The 18,567-nt window shown below is 38.2% G+C and overlaps 1 protein-coding gene across 1 annotated transcript in view; it reads right to left on the bottom strand.

Moving 5' to 3' along the window:
• Positions 1-8,002: 8,002 nt before the first annotated feature.
• The window catches only part of DTWD2 (DTW domain containing 2), a gene marked incomplete at its 5' end in the record, with an annotated part of 71,486 nt that continues 60,921 nt past the window's right edge, over positions 8,003-18,567 (bottom strand). Inside the window, 2 exons of the mRNA XM_082301151.1 lie at positions 8,003-9,689; positions 11,801-11,929. Coding sequence (XP_082157277.1) covers positions 9,519-9,689; positions 11,801-11,929 — 300 coding nt within the window. The remainder of the gene's footprint in view (positions 9,690-11,800; positions 11,930-18,567) is intronic.

Below are 18,567 nucleotides of genomic sequence, written 5' to 3'. Positions count from 1 at the left end.
CCCAATGAGGATTGGCACCAGTCCCTGGGAGTTCTTCACCTTCCTCTGGAGCAATGAGCATGGCTCCTGGGCCATTGTGCATAACTTCCTGCCTGCTGCTCTTGCAGCATCACACCACCACTGGTGTCCTGTGTCTGCAGTCCAGAAGGTTTTTCCCTTGGGTCAGACTGACACAGCCTTTTTGTCTTCCCCTGCAGTCCTAAACATGAAATCCTTGCCAGAGCAGCTGTGGGCTATTTTTAGTAAGGGTCTGCCCACCATTCTTGCAGCACAAAGACACCACGGGTGCCCTGAATCTCAACAGAACTGCCACTTTCCAGCTGTCCCTGCACTCCATAAAGGTAAAGTTTTGTCCTTGATCTGCTCATTGTTTCACGTGTGCCTTGCTCTGGGCCTGGGAACCTTGTCCTGCAGCTGTGCTGTCAGGAGTGCAAGCACACAATACTACAGTTCTGGGGCAAGTTTTGGGGGGGAGAAAGGGAGGGGCTGCAGGGGTGGCTTCTGTAGGAAGCTTCCCCCATGTCAGTTCCAGCTGGCTCCAAGATGGAGCTGATGGCCAAGACTGAGCCTGTCAGTGATGCTAGTAGGACCTCTGGTAACATAGCTAAAAAGGGGAAAAGAACATCTGCAATAGCTATCCACATACTGCAATGAGCTTTTGAATGCCACTACACATTATAACACATTTTCATCTCTGGGATGTTTAAAAAAGCTTTACATGCTGCAGTGAAGTCCTTATGCCAGTGTGCAAAGGCACAGTAAAGGTAACGCAGAAGCAAAAGGCGCAGTCTCCAGCCGTACATTCCTCAGGGTGGCCTCCAAAACACACAGTTGCTGCAGCATGAACTCCAGCCTGACCAAACAGCACTAAAGAAACAAATAAATAGGAAAGGCACAACCAATCCATTAACTTTTAGAAAACTCCTTTAAGCAGAAAGAAGCAAGTTAGCAGGTTTTGGCACAAAAGTGAAAATGCAGAAATTAAGAAATCTCTTTAAACTCTTCAAAGATCCTCAGACAAAAGTAATTATCCTCTGTATAACTCAAGCATCCACTGGTTGCATTCACAATAAGACATATTTGCACAACAAACATATTTATTTAATGAATATGAAAATTAAACCACAACAGTTGGTATTTAATATGCATTTCTTACATGAGCTACCATAGATCATTTTTAAAAGATGTTTCTATTAAAGCTTGTTTGTGTTGCTGCTCAGATTGTTTACTCAAAGAAATTTAACTCTTTCAGAAGCAGAGCAATATAAAGTGGATTACCTGCTTCTTCACTATAGCTTCCATAGCCATCTGTAAAATTTTGTCACCAGGCTCTCTTTTGAAAACCAGTTCTGCTTGCCTGAGAACTGGGGCCTGCTGCTATGTTAAACAACAGTGACCCTCCACTTGGTCCCATTTTAAAACAGAGCAGTTGTGACAGCTTCAGAAGTGATATACACGAATCCTGTTTGGGGTTCAACCCTACTGCACCCTGGTTATCCTACAGGACAAAATTTATTAATACTTAAACATAAGCATTAAGAGTATCATACATTTTACATAGGATGCTTTGGTTCCAACATGATTTCTTCATTGAGTCATTGGCCAGCAAAGCACTTGCTTCCATCTTACCTGAATTATTCATGAGGCATGCCCCTGTAGAAATCATCAATTTAACTGGAAGAATCACTCAACAGAACACCCCTGTCATATTTTATTTGTTCCCCTTTATTAAGCTCCATTGTTAATCAAAAGCATTGCATTTTTCCCCCAAGAAAGAAGTAGTGTATAAAGCACTTACTCAGGACCCTGTATTACCTGCCACACATCAGATATAGCACCTTGGACTGAAAGATTGGAAATCTGTTGTACAGATGATAAAATTTCTAAGAATCACTGAGGAAATACAAATAGGTAGATATTAGTAGCATTTTGATATAAATAAAATTTGGTATAAGTAGCTACTTGCCAAACATCTACTTTTAGGAACTAGTAATTGTCTCAAAATAAAGGCACAAATATGATTGTAACTTTAGATGACTGTACAAAGGAAATGAAAATCACCTCTTGATACTGAATAGACACAATTTATACAATTATTTCAGGAGGATAATATTTCATCATGAAAGCTGAAAACATATATAGTGTGCAACTAGGTTTCCATCTTCTGTGGTTGCTTCAGTAATTCTGGAGACAGAATACACTCAGTATTTTACAAGAAAAATATCCTGTAAACTGTAAAAATCTGCTAATTGTAAAATTTGCAGTGAATTTAATCCAAATCAGTAGAAAATAATCAAAAACTTTGCAAAGGAAAAGTTCATATCTCTGGAAAGGGAAACACAGGACCTTTTAAAAAAAATCATTTATTTCAATGGAATATAAAGATGAAGACTGAGTTAGTTCTCTCAAAGGTTATCAAATTCACATTACAATTTTTTCTGACATCAAGGTGCTAGGAGAAGCAGATGCAAATTAAGGGTCAAAAATTCTCTCATTCTGTAACTCATACAGCTCTCCACATCTAATTCAATTCCCCAATTTGTTCTGTGCTTCTGAATTTTAGAACTACCTTTAAAAACAGCACCAGAAATACTGAATTCCCTGTCCCCAAACTTCATTATCACTTTGAATTAGTACTGTCTTCTCATATACACATTGTGAAAACAACAACAATAATTTAGAGCGATTTATGTTTGAGGTCAACAACGTGACAGGTAAGTGAATATTTCTTGTTTGACTTTTAAGTACACTTACATTGCTCTTGATGTCCTTAAAAACTTTAAAGAGGATATATCCTAAAAAAGCGGCTGCATCCATCGACAGATTCACTTTTAAAGCAGTAATATTCAGCATTACAGTTTTGAGCTAAAAAGTAGACATGCCCCTTTCCCCCATCTTTGAAGTGATACATGCCTCTAGAGACAGAAAGACAGAACTGTTCTTCTATTCCCTGGAACAGAAGGGCTGTGATTTTCCTTGCATCTTGTGAAGGGCACATAAGCAAGGACCTCCTGTTAGGAACTCCTAGGTAAAGTGTTAAAATCTGACCCTTAAAAGTTTCCTTTCATATTTTGTCCTTTATTATCAGACAACACTGACATTTTATTTTCCCCATTTCAGATAAATCCCTAGTAAACAGTAACTGCAACAGAAACTGGTGTTCACAGTGTTCTCCTTTCTCATATCAAAAGAATGTAATGTCCCAACAGTGCCAGAATATCTCTGCAAAATTATCATCTGCGATTCCACAGTGACAACAGGGTCAAAAGGAAACATGACTGCTGTCTGAACAGAGAGGCAGGGAGTTTTGCAGGCACAGGTGTAGGTTCAGCCTGCTCGGCTGAAGAAACTCTTGCTGATCACAGGGAGACAAGTGCCTCAAATCCCAGAGAGGAAAACTGTTGTCTGTCTGGCAGGACACAGGTGAACAAAGCCAAGAGCATGAGAATCTCACAACTTTTTCAGGATAACTGAAGTACATATTTTATCTACTACAAATGCCTGCTCAAAGAACTAAAAGAAAAAATGTTTTCGTATACGGCAAGGGTCACAGACCATAACTGTTCAATTTTTTTGGTAAATACCTGAATATGAGCACCTTTCATTAACAAATCCATTATTGATACATTTCAGAATGAAACAGAATGACCAGTAAGATTCCAGTTATGTACAGCTCCATTAAACTCCCATGAAAAAAAAATCACAAAACCAAACCAGACACTACTCTACAGACTTCCATTTGCCACAAAAAAGAAAATCCACATAATCTTTCTAGGGAAAATTATATGAATGAATTTGTCATCTAAACCTAGGATTCTCAATACTGACTCCACACTTGGCATAGACCAGCACATCTAGCACTGACTGAAGACATCCTATCTAATCCCTGAAAAATATAGGGAACTTGATTTTGGATGAACTTAAAATCCCTTAGAGGACTATTTCAAGTATAATAAACCACCATAAGCTGAAACATTAATGTAGAACAGTATCATCTTCTCCTCATAACCTTCTGCTGGTAATTCTGGAAAAAAAATCAAATGTAATGTATGTGACCTCAATTCTGCAAATGATTAATCATGACAAGTATATGACCCATTTCTCAATATATTCACCTTAAAATATCTTTAAAAAGAACATACAAAAATCCCATTAGAAATTTATTATTACTTTTATCTACACAGTATATATATATATATGTATATAGGCATACACCTATATATATATAAAATCAGCAATAAAGGAAAACAGGTAACTAGAAGCAAGACTTTTGCCTCATAGGAATTTAATTTTCCTTTTAAAACATATTTTTTAATGGTGATAAACTTCTAATAATAACATACATTTTGTAAACATGTGATCTATATTTCCATGCATGTATATAAGCAGCAAACGGTTCATATATTATTAATTTGCCAAATATTTTCTGTTGTTCTTTTCCACTAACACATCAAGTAGCTATGTCTTCATGTGCTTTAAATATTTTGTATATACGCTTTGATATCTCTCTTTATTGAGAGCAAATCCTAGTATTGAAGTCCATAAAAATCTGAGGCTTTTAGTTACTGCTCCCATGGGCAAAGGGAACAGCTCAAAGCCACTTCTGAATCCCAGAGGGGAGCATCTGCTGCCTCACTTCCAGGACAGAAAAGTGCAGTATGCATGGTCCAACTAGACCAAGTGGTGTATAAACATCAACTCACAGTAATAAGTACCAAGCTTTATAGCAGATATACACTGCAACAGAAAACAACTTTTACCTAAATCTCTGTACTTGTTTTGCCCGTGGTAGAGTTAATTTTCTTCACAGTGACTAATACGGGCCTGTGTCTTGGATTTGTCCTAGACACAGGGCTGATAACACAGAGATGTTTTTGTTATTGCTGAGCAGGGCTTACACAGAGCCAAGGCCTTTTCTGCTGTTCATGTTGCCACACTGGAGAGGGATTCATGGGAGGCTAGGAGGAGACACAGCCAGGACAGGTGACCCCAACTGGCCAGAGGGATATTCCAGATATTCCAGAGGGATATTTCAGATATAAAGGTAGTGGAAGAAGGAAGAGAGGGATGTTCAGAGTGATGGTGTTTGTCTTCCCAAGTCACTGTTATGTGTGATGGGGCCCATCTCTCCTGGAGACGGCTGAACACCTGGCTGCCCATGGGAAGCAGTGAATTAATTCCTTGGTTTGCTTTGCTTGTGTGCACAAGCTTTGCTTTCCCTATTTAACTGTCTTTATCTCAATCCATGAATTTTCTGACTTTTACCCTTCCAGTTCTCTTCCTGATCCTGGTGGGGGAGCAAACAAGTGGCTGCCTGGTACTTGGCTGCTGGCTCAGGTTAAACCACAGTAGTCTCTTATCCTAATTCTTAAAACACAGATTCTACTCTTGTCTTTATTTCCCTCTGTTATCTGTCCCTATGAGAAAAAGCAGCAGGTCTCAGGGCTGGGACTCTGGAAGGATTGTGAATTGGAATACAAGGAACAAACCTCATAACCAAGGCAATACAGAAGTCCCTAAAGTGCAAGTATTGTAGAAGGGAGATAAGAAATGGCTGCCTAAGAACAGAAACAGTTCTGTTGTATTGGGTTTGGTTTTGTTTTTTGAGTATAGCAATTTGGGGAAGAAAAAACTGTGGGTGAGAAACAGAATGTATCTCATTGCACCTACTAGGGCATGGAGCTGGAGATGCAGTATTTGGGTGATGTTTCAGTGTGGGAAGATGTGCATGTTTGTGTGGTACCAGTCAGGAGTTGGCCACCACTGCAGAAAGAGAGAAGAGAGCTCTGAAATGCTTAAGAAACTGCCACAGCAATTCAGTCTTCATGCAGGTTTCAATGGGTAACAAGGGAAATCTTTTCCTTCAAATAGCATAAGCAAAGCTGCATCTCTCCATCAACTGATTGAATGGTGTTAAAAAGACATTAAAAAAAGGACTAAGCTTTGTAACACCAGCACATGTGAACAAATTCAGTTCTGTAAAGATGCAGTGGAACATATTACAGTAAATTAGATATTTTATTGCTTTGAAGCAGAAACAAATATATAATTTATGTGCATTCATGTATATAGACATAAAACACACAAACATGAAGAGAAAAGCATGAACCACTAATTCTTTTTAAAAGTTCAGTTTTTAATTAAATTTCAAAACAAGCGGGTATGTTGTAGAAAATAATGCAGCATAAGCAATTTTTTTTCTAATGTAGTAGTTGAGAAGAAAACCCTTGATCTTTGAAGTCCGTTGAAAAGTTTTCTTTTTATCTCAAGGAAAACTAATAAAAGGATAATTTATTGGTAGTATGGGGTTATGAGGCAATAAAAGTAGAATCTTGAAGAAAAATACATTTATGTTTGTCCTGAGTATCTCTTTAATATGAAAGCTTTCTAAACAAAAGGGCAGGTGTGGTTTGTGTTCTTATTTTAGAACATTTCCAGCTTTGTCTTTTTTCATAGACTTTGTCTTACAGATTATGAAAAAACGGTGAATTAACAGCGCTCACCTTTGAGTATACAAATACAAAAAATATTTGTATCTGTTCAAAAGCCTGCTACCCATGCTACCAGTTTCCCAACACATGACATTGGGGCACATAGAGGGAAGATTTCATTTTGGTAGCACTATTTGGAAGTAAAAAGTGGACAAGGACAAAGGACCAAACATTAGAAGCAAACACATTCCTTCCTTTTTAATCAATATCTTGTTAGACTGGTGGGTTTCGCTCATTAATCTTTTGGTAAGTGAAAAATGAAACAGATTTACCATTACAGCAATGGAAAATTGCAAATTAAATTCATTCTAATGAAATTGCTTACACAGAGTGCTACTTCATCAAACACAGCTTCTGTCAGAAGAGTTTGGACTTCAGAGTACTCATTTCTTTGAGGTAATGTATTTACAGGCAAATTCTGAATCCAAAAGACCTGAAAACAAACTTTATAGATTGTTCCTCTTACACTGTGCATATTTTTAAAATCATGCAAGTTCCACAAAAAAAAGTTTTTAAAAGTATTGTGTTTTATGTTTAATAGCTTCATAGCTTCAAACAAATCTGAAACTGAACTCCGCGTGACTGCTGTGCTGCATCTAAATGTTCACTATATTATAGCTGAGCTGGGACGTAAAAAAAACTCAAAAAATAAAATGCCTGGAGGTTTGCAATGCATTGTTTTTAATTTCTTCAGTCACTGCTGCATATTGATTGATCTAGTAATGTACAACACAGGAAATTAGCAATTAAAGGCTTCCATGCATCCAGCATGAGATCCTACAAATCCTGTTATCCACAGGAGCAAAATTAAAAGAACAAGAGGAATCAACAAAGCTAAAAAGTGCTTATTGTAAGCTGTGCAGAATTTGTCCTTTGCTGAAAAACATGAAAACTCTGTACAGATTGCACGCACAAGAGTATTTAATGTAGGATTATAACTCAATTAAGGCAACTATTTCTCTGATCCTGTAAATCTAAGGCATTTTGCAGATGGCTATGAATCCCAGGCTGTAATACAAATTTCCTTCTGTTCTCCATAATATAAACCCACATATTATGTAAAGACACACTTAATCTTCTGCCTAGGAAAATAAACTTCACAATGCAGGTCAAAAGATACACTACTGCTCTAGATGAATTTAAAATAAGGTAAATTAAATTAACATATACAACATTAAATGTGAGCATCATCCATATATGTAAATATGACATTAACAATAAAGCTTAATTGATACTCATGTTTCCTCAAGGAATTATTGACCATGGGCCAGGGCACAGGGAAGGAAGATTACCAGCCCAGCAGGAGCCATTCCAACCCTGGAACTGAACACAGCATCACGCACAACGCTGTGCACACAAATTGCATGAGATTGCAACTTCAGATTCCAAGCTAGCGTGGAGATTGGTGTGCTACAGGAATAAACATGCCCTTTCTCTGTTCTAAAGTGAACAAAAGTGCCTCTACACTATGATTAATCATATGAGACTGGTTTGCTTCAGATTCATCAAAACTAATTCAGCTTTGCTGAATTTAGCGACAGATACCGGATTTATCTAGACCGGGAGAAGAGAAAAAGGTTATATAAGCTTTGCTAGCATAGCCAGACAAATTATATTGTTTATCCATGCCTAAACAAAAGGTCACTATTAGCTCAGGGTTAACTAAAACTTCTTAGCTAATCTCTGACCTACTTTTGACCTCTCTTGTTAATTGCAGAAAAGCTTTCAGTTAAAATATCAGTTAGTTGTGTTTACACATCCCCCCTCTCCACCCCTTCTGTAGTTTCTTGTCTTACCGGTCATAAATTAAAGACAAAATATCTTTTTCTAAGACTAATTAGTACCCAATTAGCTTCGTGTTGTTACCTAGAGTGGAACTGACAGTAAAGACAAACATTAAGCATTTTAATCTCTTAAATGCAGGAGGCATTTATGTAGCAGAAAGGATTATCAGAACCTTTATTTCACTTTATTTTTCCCTTGAGATCATAAAATATTATTTCAGAAAGTCTGTAAAAACACCCAATTCTTCTGCTTCTAGCAATTCCCAATAGAAAGAAGTACAGTTATATCACTGTTACAAGTGAAAAACTGAACACATGAAGTCTAGAGGATCTATAATTATGTTAGTCGGCTGTAACCAGACATAATCATTTGTCATTGCATCATACTTCTTACAGAGCAGTTTACACTGGGCTTGTTTAATTCCTTTAGTTATCATAATCATTGTATGTCAAAGTATGGGTATGATGTATTTATATCCATGAGATCTCCCCATCTGTGGAAGACTAGTTTTTGCTCAAGTAAAAGCGAAGCACCTGAGTTATAATTCCAAAAATCACTTTTCTACTTTTCTTTTTGTAAGTCAGAATTGTTGTGTTTCTCGTAAAAACATATGCAGACTTAATTCAAAAATTAAGTCTGAGAGAAACTAAACCCGACTGCATTGTAAAATATATGTAAATTTACAAAAAGGAGTTCTAATAATATAAGAAATAAAAATCTCAAAGTTAGAAAGAACTATCCAAGTAACATGCCTTATGTTCATCTGAACTAAGGAATACAAGGAATTACAGTTTGAAAGCCTACTGTAATTAGATACTGAAGCTAAAAAGCTCAGTAGAAATTCAACATAATTCCAATTGCTGAAGCCTTACCATTCCGTCACATTCATATTCATAATTCTTGTCTTTTTGTACTGATAAAAGCCTCCCCAAAACAAATCCTTCCAGTCATACTGAGGATCATACTGACACCCAAGCGATAAGTCTAAATGATGTTCAGTTTTCTTCCTCTTCTGTACAGAAAATGAGAATGCTCTTCCATCTTCTGAAGAAAGGCACCTGGCCTACTGCATAAATGAAAAAGCTTGTCCATTATGGTTTGTCACATTCGTAGATAAACTCTTGCCTAAAAAGGGCCTAAAAGTTGTTTTATTGCAGTATAGTCAAATGTTTGGATCAAATCCAGATTCATATTCATTTGCTACCTGCAAATAAATCCCACTGTACAGTCAGTAGAGTTTTCTTATATTTTAATATTGTTCACTAAAAGCTCCATTCTTCTGAGTTTGCGTTTATTCTTTGGCATGGGCTTGTCGTATAAGCCATTTTTGAGAAGATGCTCCTTGCTGTGATGGATCTGGGCACCATGCTGAAGTTGGAAAGAGCATAAAGCTTGAAGTGGATGGAGTATAGTCTGCAGAAAGATGAAGGGGTGGAGGACAAAAAAACCCCCAAGCTTTTAGTAAGTTATTTTAGAGACATCAATTATTACAGGTTTTTTTATTCAATGACAGGTTAGAAATGCTAATAAAAATACAATTTGGATGATAAATGTTGTTAAAATACAACCTTTGGAGACACAGAGGGTGCAGCTGAATAGAAGATGAAATGAACCACAGAGGAGTCATACACCCACCTACCTGCAGCCATCCCTCACTCCTGCCTTTGAACCACTCACTCCTGACTTCAGACCCAGTCACATTATTGTAAGTTATGGCTTTGACTTGACCTTAGCAATGGACTACAATCAATTACTGTGGCTCGGTCAACAAACTGCAATAAAATAAGTCACAGTAACTAAGCTGTGCTTGCACAAAAATCCCTTGAGGCAGGGTTTTAGAAAGAGAGGAGGGACTCATGATCAAGGCAGCTGGACTGCTATCCTGGAGACTCAGCTGTGTCCATGCTTCTGCCCAGAGGTATTGTGTAGGATTAATGAAGCCACACAAACCAAATTTATCTCAAGTGGTTCCTAATTGTAGACTTCATTTTCTGGTTGCCTGAGTCACGGGGGCCTTGTGCAGATGTGTAAAGCAACCACATATGTAACTGCAGTCAGCAGGAGCTGAGTTCTACTGAGAAAAATATGACTTTAAGAGCACACAGGAAAATCAAGTGAGATACTGGGCATCAAACCAAGTGCCCATTTTTAACCTCCATGGCTCTCAACTCCAGTTCACCATCTTATATGCTGGGAATAGCACTCAGTTCAGAGAGGGTATAAAAAAATGCATGAACGTAGCTCTTGGCTACTGCAATGCTTAGAGAAAACAGTTAATTTTGTCTTTGAAAAGTAGGTTGGGCCAATTCTCTGTGGTAGGGGTGAATCAGAATACAGGACTGGTAACCACAGACATTAAATAAACATCCACTGTAAGACAGATGCCCCAATGAAGGAAAAATGTGTTGTCCTAGCACAACAAAGAAAAAGGTAAATATAAAACCCCACATATACATACAAGTTTCTTGAAAACCTCTTTACATAAAATTCCAATTCCTGAGCCATATTTTCTTGTGTGCCCACATACTTTGTTCAGGTCTGGGTTTAAATCCGATTGATTTAATATTAAGGTGAGTCTAGTGTCACAGAGGCAGACATATAGGTGGCATACTATATATTATGCCAGCTGCAGGAGCAATTTTTGACCTGAGAACCTTCTTTTGTAGGCAGAGGTTGAGTACCAAAACATTAACTAGCTGATGGGAGCACCCCAGGGTGAACATTAGTATGTAGTGGGCACACGGAGGAGCTTTAAATCTCTGTTCACAGACCATTCACTACTGCATTCTGGGCACACAATGGAATTGCAGACCTGGCTCTGCGGTGCAAAACTACTTGTAGGTGTTTTTCAGAGGGCTTATTAAACTGACATTACTAATGTCAGCAATAAAAGATTAAGAAGGACATCTTCTTAATGACCTCTTCCATCATGGACTAGGGGGATAGCAACTTAACAGAAAGGCTAATGTCCAATTAGTATTCTTTGACCTCGGATAAACTTAACCTCAAGAACTATTAAGTCCCAAATTCCTCCAGTGACATGTAAGAGTTGTGAGCTGGCTGGTAGGCAGACATAACCCAGTGGGTTACATTCCATGGCTGAGGAGTGCAGGATATCAGGGAACCTGGCTTTAAAAAGCATTTAATTTTCAAGATAGCTGTGAGGGAGTATTCAGATTATCTCTGCTGTCTAGTTTTTGCAGAAAACAATTTACTCCTTTCCACTCACTAACATACTCAATCGTCTGTCACAAAATGAATCAGGTTTTTGAGAGTCGAAGATCACTTTGTTGTGTTCATTTTCGGAGCACAACATGAAAGAGTCACAGTAATCTGAACATGCTAGAGTTAATAAATGAAAAATGGTTTCCATTGGTGCATTCTTGTTTCAGTTTGCTATGCAACAAAAACATTACAAATGTCATTAAGATTTTAACTGTCAAATTTTACATTAATAGCTAATTACTTTCACTGCTCCTCTACCATTCATAGAAGAAAAAACTCAGGTATTTAAATTTACATACCTCTTGTATACTCTTATTTTTTTCCATGATAGAAAGAGCAACAGCCGCACATTCAAGAGTAGACAGACAGGTGTTTGTTGGTTGTGTACGAATTACATATTGACTTGAAATACTGGGTTTTAACTGCACCTGAAAAACAGCAAACTCAAGTAAAATAAACAGGTCAGGATAGTAAACAAGATACTAATTCTCTACACCACCCAAACACATCCCCTTTCCCTCTGTGTTCACTTGTCTTCTTTCCTTTTTCCTCTTTTGTCTCCCAGTAACCCATGACATGCTACTATTAAGTGTAATCACGAGTCATCACCACAAACAAAAACTCCACATTTGTTACTGCACAAAAACGCAGAAGAAATACAATTTTTTGTTAGAGAAAGACTAAGTGAAATTTTAGCAACTGATTTCAGTTGTAATAAATATGCCATAACAAAAATAAAATTACTCACTTATGCTTGTTTTATTGCACACTCTAACCACGCACACAATCCCATACAAGGTACAATGGCCATATAGTCATTAGCACTATACACCTTGGCAAAATATTATTTGTCAAAGTTCTGAATGTAAGACTTCTAGAAACTGTATTTATTCATACAATGTACTAGGGCATTGATTAGAACTATTTGCTTAACAAAATAACGTCTGAAAATGATTTAGTGCCTCTGCCTCAAGTGATAAACAATTCATACTATCTTCCAAATTAAAGGTTTTTAAGAAAAAGAAATTTAATTCAACCACCAGCTCCAAAAGCTTTTACCAAGTTTATAAACAGTGGTTGAAACAACACAGAATTTACACTCCTAGACTGTGTGTGAAAATTCAGATATTGTTTCTTTATTCCTAAGATTTCCATCTCCACATATATCTAAAACATAATTTGCAAAACAAGTAATGTTTTAGCAACACTGCCAGTATTCTTAACCAAAAATTCTCAGTTCCTTTTCAAAAAACATTGTAGTGAAATACAAAAAACCCAGATGAATTCTTATAAAGGAGCAAATTACTTTTCTCTTTTTTTTAAACTCATCCCATCAACTGTCTTTTATTTTTCTTCTTGAAAAAATTAGTGATTCCCATGGCCAAAATATTGCTACCATTTTGCTTGCCAGAAGTCTTTCACCATTAGTCACTTTATTCAATACTTTCCTCCTTCACTTTTCTCATTTTTCCTTTTATTTGTAATACTTCATTTTCTTTCATTTCTCTTACATGCAATCACCCATTCTTTAAAGTTCAAGGTATCTCATTCATAAAAGGAAAACTCCAGACTGCTGAAGAGACATAAATGAATAAGATGAAATTCCACTGCCTTACCTATCCCAATTTAATGGAAATTAAAAATAATAAAATAAAAATAAGGCAGCAAGAAAAGAGGAAAGGCATTCTGAGAAGGATAAGCAAGTAAGCTATAAAAGCTTAATTCACTCAAATATAGGAAAAGACAGAAAAAATAAGCCTTTCTCAACTACCTTCTTCAATTTGGTATTGAAAAACCAGAAGAGAATAAAATTATTTAGGAGACAAAATGTAGGATTTGGACATCAGTGTATGTAATGAAAAGAAAAAGAAAATTAGTATTTTCATTTGTTATTCCTCAACGTTTTCTTTGGTTTTATGCTTTTTCCCCTGTGACCATGTACAGATCTTCATCACAACAGAGTAGGAAGCCTAGTTAGTTGAAGTATGCAGAAATCTATGCTGGAAGAAGCTTATAGTCCCTACTTGGAAACTCCTAGACAGGTATCAAAAACCAGGGTAAACTCTGTCCATCACTTCTCCAGCACGTGTCCTGAACAGCAAAGCAGACATATATCCACACTTTTTCTCAACAGCTGACAGCTACATTCTTCATGAAGTATCTCTCCAGAGGTTGAAGCCACCTGATGGAGTACCTGCAGGCCCACTGGCTTCCCCCTCCTTGGACAGTGCCTTAAGGCTGTTTTTTGAAGGAGCTGGGAATAGTTCTGTCTGCTGGTTTCTATACTTCATTCCTTGGGCCCCATGCTGAAAAACATTTAAGATAATCAGCATTCCAGAGGAAAAAAACTTATTAATGGTTGCAAGACAACTTATATAAGGAAAAGGGGCCTGCACTCTGCCACACAACCGTGGAGCAAAACATCTGTAACTGGAGCTCTCAAAACAACTGACAATGCACAAAAGGGCAATTTCTAGCACTAATAGCAACAGCAGCTGCAACAAAGTTTCTTCTTTCCTGAGAAGAAAAAGGATGGAAACAAGTGGCCCCCATCCATTTTTCTGAAAAATTACATATTCCCTGGGATAAGATTAAAATACCATAAAGAGTGGTGGAGAGCAGAGGAAGAATACCTGATCAGGACAACTGCCTGCTACAGTTTGTCTCTTAGGCTTCTTTCAGTCTGCATTTTACCCTACTCTTTAAAGTAGCAGAGAATCTAAATAAATGATCCCTAGTCACCTGAAATACAGTCAGGGTAGTCTTTGTCTACTGCAGATGGGACAGACTCACCAAAGTTCCCATCTGAAACTAGGTACATTTACTGAACCAATGAAACACACAATACCAACTCAGAGCATAAACTGAATGCTGAAACAAAGCTGAAACGATACCGAAACCAAAACAAATTAGTATAGTTAATAAATATTTCAGACATGGGAAGAATATCTTCTTGGAAAAAATGCCTAGATATGTGAAATATTTACTTGTCCTCAGACTTGATTGGGTAGGAAGATGACTTCTGTCATTTTTCACCATGAGGTCTAAACTTGCATTGCCTTTTTTGCTGTTAATAATTTCAGACAGTGCATTGCAACAGTCTCATCCAAGTTTCTCCATCACCTATGTGGATTGATTCTTTATCTGTCATCTGCGTGTCTCAAATCCAGCTGAACAAGTTTAATTCAGACTTACAGAAATGTTCATTCACAGCTAATTTAAACAAAATCATATTGTCTACCTCTTACACCAGACTTCAAAATCTTGGAATGAGTATACACAAATACCCTGTTTAAGTACATTTCAAAACAATTATGATATTTTAGAAGCACTTCTCCAAAAAATGATAGATACCACAATACAACAATTTACTTGTTTGTTTTTGCTTCAAAGTAATTTCCAAATCATATGCACACTTCGGAATAATATCAGTTTCTGACAAAATACAGAAACAGCAAGTCGAAAAAACAGCAGCCAGTTTAATACCACTCACCAAAATAAGAAAGAAGATGGAAACTATCTCAACCAACTCAAACTAGAGAGGAATTTAGATAAACTGAATGCAATTACTTACCAGAATTTACTTAGGACACTGAAATTAGAGTATCTATTCTCTGTAAGTGAGGAGTTTGGGGACTTAGTTTCCAAGCCATCAGAAGGATGAAGCAAAACATAAAGTTTCATTTCTATCTGTAACTCAAGACTGCCGTTTCAAAAGCCTGAATTTCAGCAGTTTTCACAAACTGTTACACTAACTGGATAAACACTGGCTTATCTGCCAAGGCACCATTCCCTTAGCAAATGGTACAGCCTTTGAGCATTTACAAAGGATTTGAACCACAGTAAAAACTGTGACCCTTCATTGTTTCTTGGGGCACAGTTTTTCTTCCTGAGCCTTCCTTGGACATGCTCCAGGCAAGTGAAGACCCAGCAGATCTTGTTCAGCTGTTCAAAACTGATGAGAGGAAAAGTGTTGCCTTGATGGGGTCAAAGACCTACTGTTTGAAACTTTAAAAATTTAAGTCAGCAAAGACAGGAAACTGATTTCTGCTATTATTTTAAATAATAGAACTGGACCTCTAGCAGAAAGCTCTAAGTGCTTTCCTCAGTCCTCTCCTTAGTATCAATAGCCTTCTACTTTTTTTTTGCCAATTTCTTCATTATTACTCTTACTAGCTTTACTCTCCAAACAGAACCTAGGATTATGCAAAATTATACTTGGAAAACAACACATCACCAAGAACTCAAAGAAGTTAGTACACCTGTCTCACAGGGCACACTAAACAATTCTTCCCTGTTCTCTTTTCTGCAATAAGACTACAGGAACCTCAATACAGGCACAGGCACAATATATTTTTCTGCAGCTTCTATGAAAAATCTAGTACTTAAGATCTATTCCTCTTTATGTTGATAGCATCTTTTGAAAATTTGAATGTCAGTTTGGGAACTTTTCAAGAATGAAGAAAGAAAGTACCATCTGTCCTCCTGCTTAATATAAGCACTAGTTACTGTTCATATGTTCCATTTCGTTAATAAATACGTTTCAGAAAAAAAATTAGCCATTTTCTTAAACTAACTCAAAAGGCACAGAAAAATCTCAGAAGGAGTACAACCACATCCTGCTATCTTGCCCATCCTTATAGAAACTAAGAAAAAATTGCTGTTACGATGCTGGGGAGTAAGAACATTCTCTGGAAGCTACTGCAGAGACAACCTCAGACAGAAGATGGGTACAGGCATGGGAAGATCTTTCACTCAATATCCAGTTTGCACAAGCACCTTTTACCTGTAAGCCAAAACAGCTTTCTGTATCTTATAGAAATTTCATGCAGTTAAGTAAAATTATCTTTGTGCCAAAGAAGACAGGCTGAGGAAATTTAGTCTCAGCATGCTACTGAAATTTAAATTAAGAATATAAATAAGTTATTTTGTTCAAAACCTGGCTTTAATTTAAAGTGACGTCTTAAGAGTACTCTCTTTTTAAAATACTGGAGGGAATAACTGCCATGCAGCTGTCACAAATGGACAGCCTGAAAAAGTAGATAGCTGTCACAAAACCCTCTGTCCACAAGGGCATGAGTTCAAAGACTTTGATGACTGGAAGAAGGGAAACATAAACTCCATTTTTAAAAAAGTGGAAAGCAGAAGATCTCGTGATCTACACAGCAGTCTCATCTCTGTGCCAGGAAAGATTATGAAGCAGATTCTCCTGGAAACCATACTAAGTTACATGGAACACAAAGAGGTGATTGGAAAGAGCCAGCATGGCTTTACGGAGGGGAAGCCATGCCTGGTGACCTTCTGTGACGGAGCTACAGCACTGGTGTATATGAGCAGAGCAATTAACATTGTCTACCTGTACTTATGCAAAGCTTTGGACACTGTTTCACATGATATCCTTGCCTCTAAATTGCAGAGACACAGATTTGATGGATGGACCACTTGGAGAATAAACAACTGGCTGGATGGCTGTGTGGGAAGAGTTGTGGTAAACAGCTCCTGGTCCACATGGTGGCCAGTGGTGTCCCTCGGGGTCGGTACTGGGGCCGATACAGTTCAACACCTTTGTCGGTGACAGGGACAGTGGCATCGAGAGCACCCTCAGCAAGCTCCCTGATGATGCCAGCCTGTGTGGGGCAGGTGACATGCTGGAGGGAAGGGATGTCAGCCAGACGGACCGTGGACAGGCTTGAAAAGTGGGACTGTGTGAACATCAAGAAGTTCAACAAAGTACAAGTGCAAGGTCCTACACCTGGGTGATGGCAATCCCAGACAGCTTGGGCAGAGAAGTGATTGAGAGCAGCCCTGTGGGGAAAGGCTTGGGGGTGATGGTTGGTGGAAAACCCAACATGGGCCAGCAGTGTGTGCTCACTGCCCAGAAAGCCAAACATGTCCTGAGCTGCACCCAAAGCAGCGTGGGCAGCAGGGCGAGGGAGGGGATTCTGCCCCTCTGCTCTGCTCTGCTCTGCTCTGGTGAGACCCCATCTGCTGTGTCCAGTTCTGGTGTTCCCAACATAAGGAGGACATGGAACTGTTGGAGAAAGTCCAGAGGAGGGACATGAAGTCAATAAAGGGACTAAAGCACATCCCCTACAAAGCCAGGCTGAGAGAGTTGGGGCTCTTCAGCCTGGAGAAGGGAAAGTTGCATGGAGACCTCATGGCAACCTTGCAGTATCTGCAGGGGCCTGCAGGGAAGCTGGAGAGGGACTCTTGATCAGGAACTGTAGTGACAGGACAAGGAGTAATGGGTACAAACTGAAAGAGGGGAAACCTAGGTTAGGTATTAGGAAGAAATTTTTACTGTGATAGTGGGGAGATACTGGAACAGAGAGATATTGAACAGGGTGAGATACTGGTCAGGGAGGTTATGGATGCCCCAAGCCTGGAGCCTCAAGGCCAGTCTGGATAAGGCCTTCAGATACCTCGCCTAGTGGGAGGTAACCCCACCCTTGACAGGGCAGGTTTAAGGTCCCTTCAAACCCTTAGCATTCTATGATTGAGTCTTTTGATTGAATCTTTAGGCATATGCATGTAAAATGGTGAAATAAGTCCAAGGTTATACTGTGACTTCCACGTAAACTTGAAGTAATCTGTTCAATTTCTAGGAAATTACAACGTATTTAGCACACTGTCTTCAACAATTTCCCATTACCTTTTCTCATTAAGTATCTCATAAAGCCTTTTTCTCATGCCATTCACAATGTCAGGTTAGACTCCAGAGTCTTATCACTACAATCAGCCTCAGGACATCTCACTGCTGCTGGGGTGGAAACTGTGGTAAATATATAATATTCTGTCTGTGAAAGAAAAATGTAATCGCTTCTGCTGCACAGTTGCTGTGTGCAGATTCTCCCGACATAGACTCCTTCCAACCTTTGCAGCAGAATGTGAATTCAGAGTTACCATTCAGATTAGCTCTTTTGCAGGTCAAAACCAGAAGCCTTCTTACACTCTTACAAAACACATCTTCGGAAGAATGGTGCCCAGATTTTCTTTCATCAGGTATGTTGTTCATGTATGAAAATACATTAAACCACTATGTGCTTTCAAGAATGCCCTTTGGTTC

Source organism: Coloeus monedula (assembly GCF_965178545.1).
Source record: "Coloeus monedula genome assembly, chromosome: Z".
NCBI lineage: Eukaryota > Metazoa > Chordata > Aves > Passeriformes > Corvidae > Coloeus > Coloeus monedula.
The sequence above is the reverse complement of the archived record's forward strand: the minus strand, read 5'-3'. Positions and strand labels throughout refer to the sequence as shown.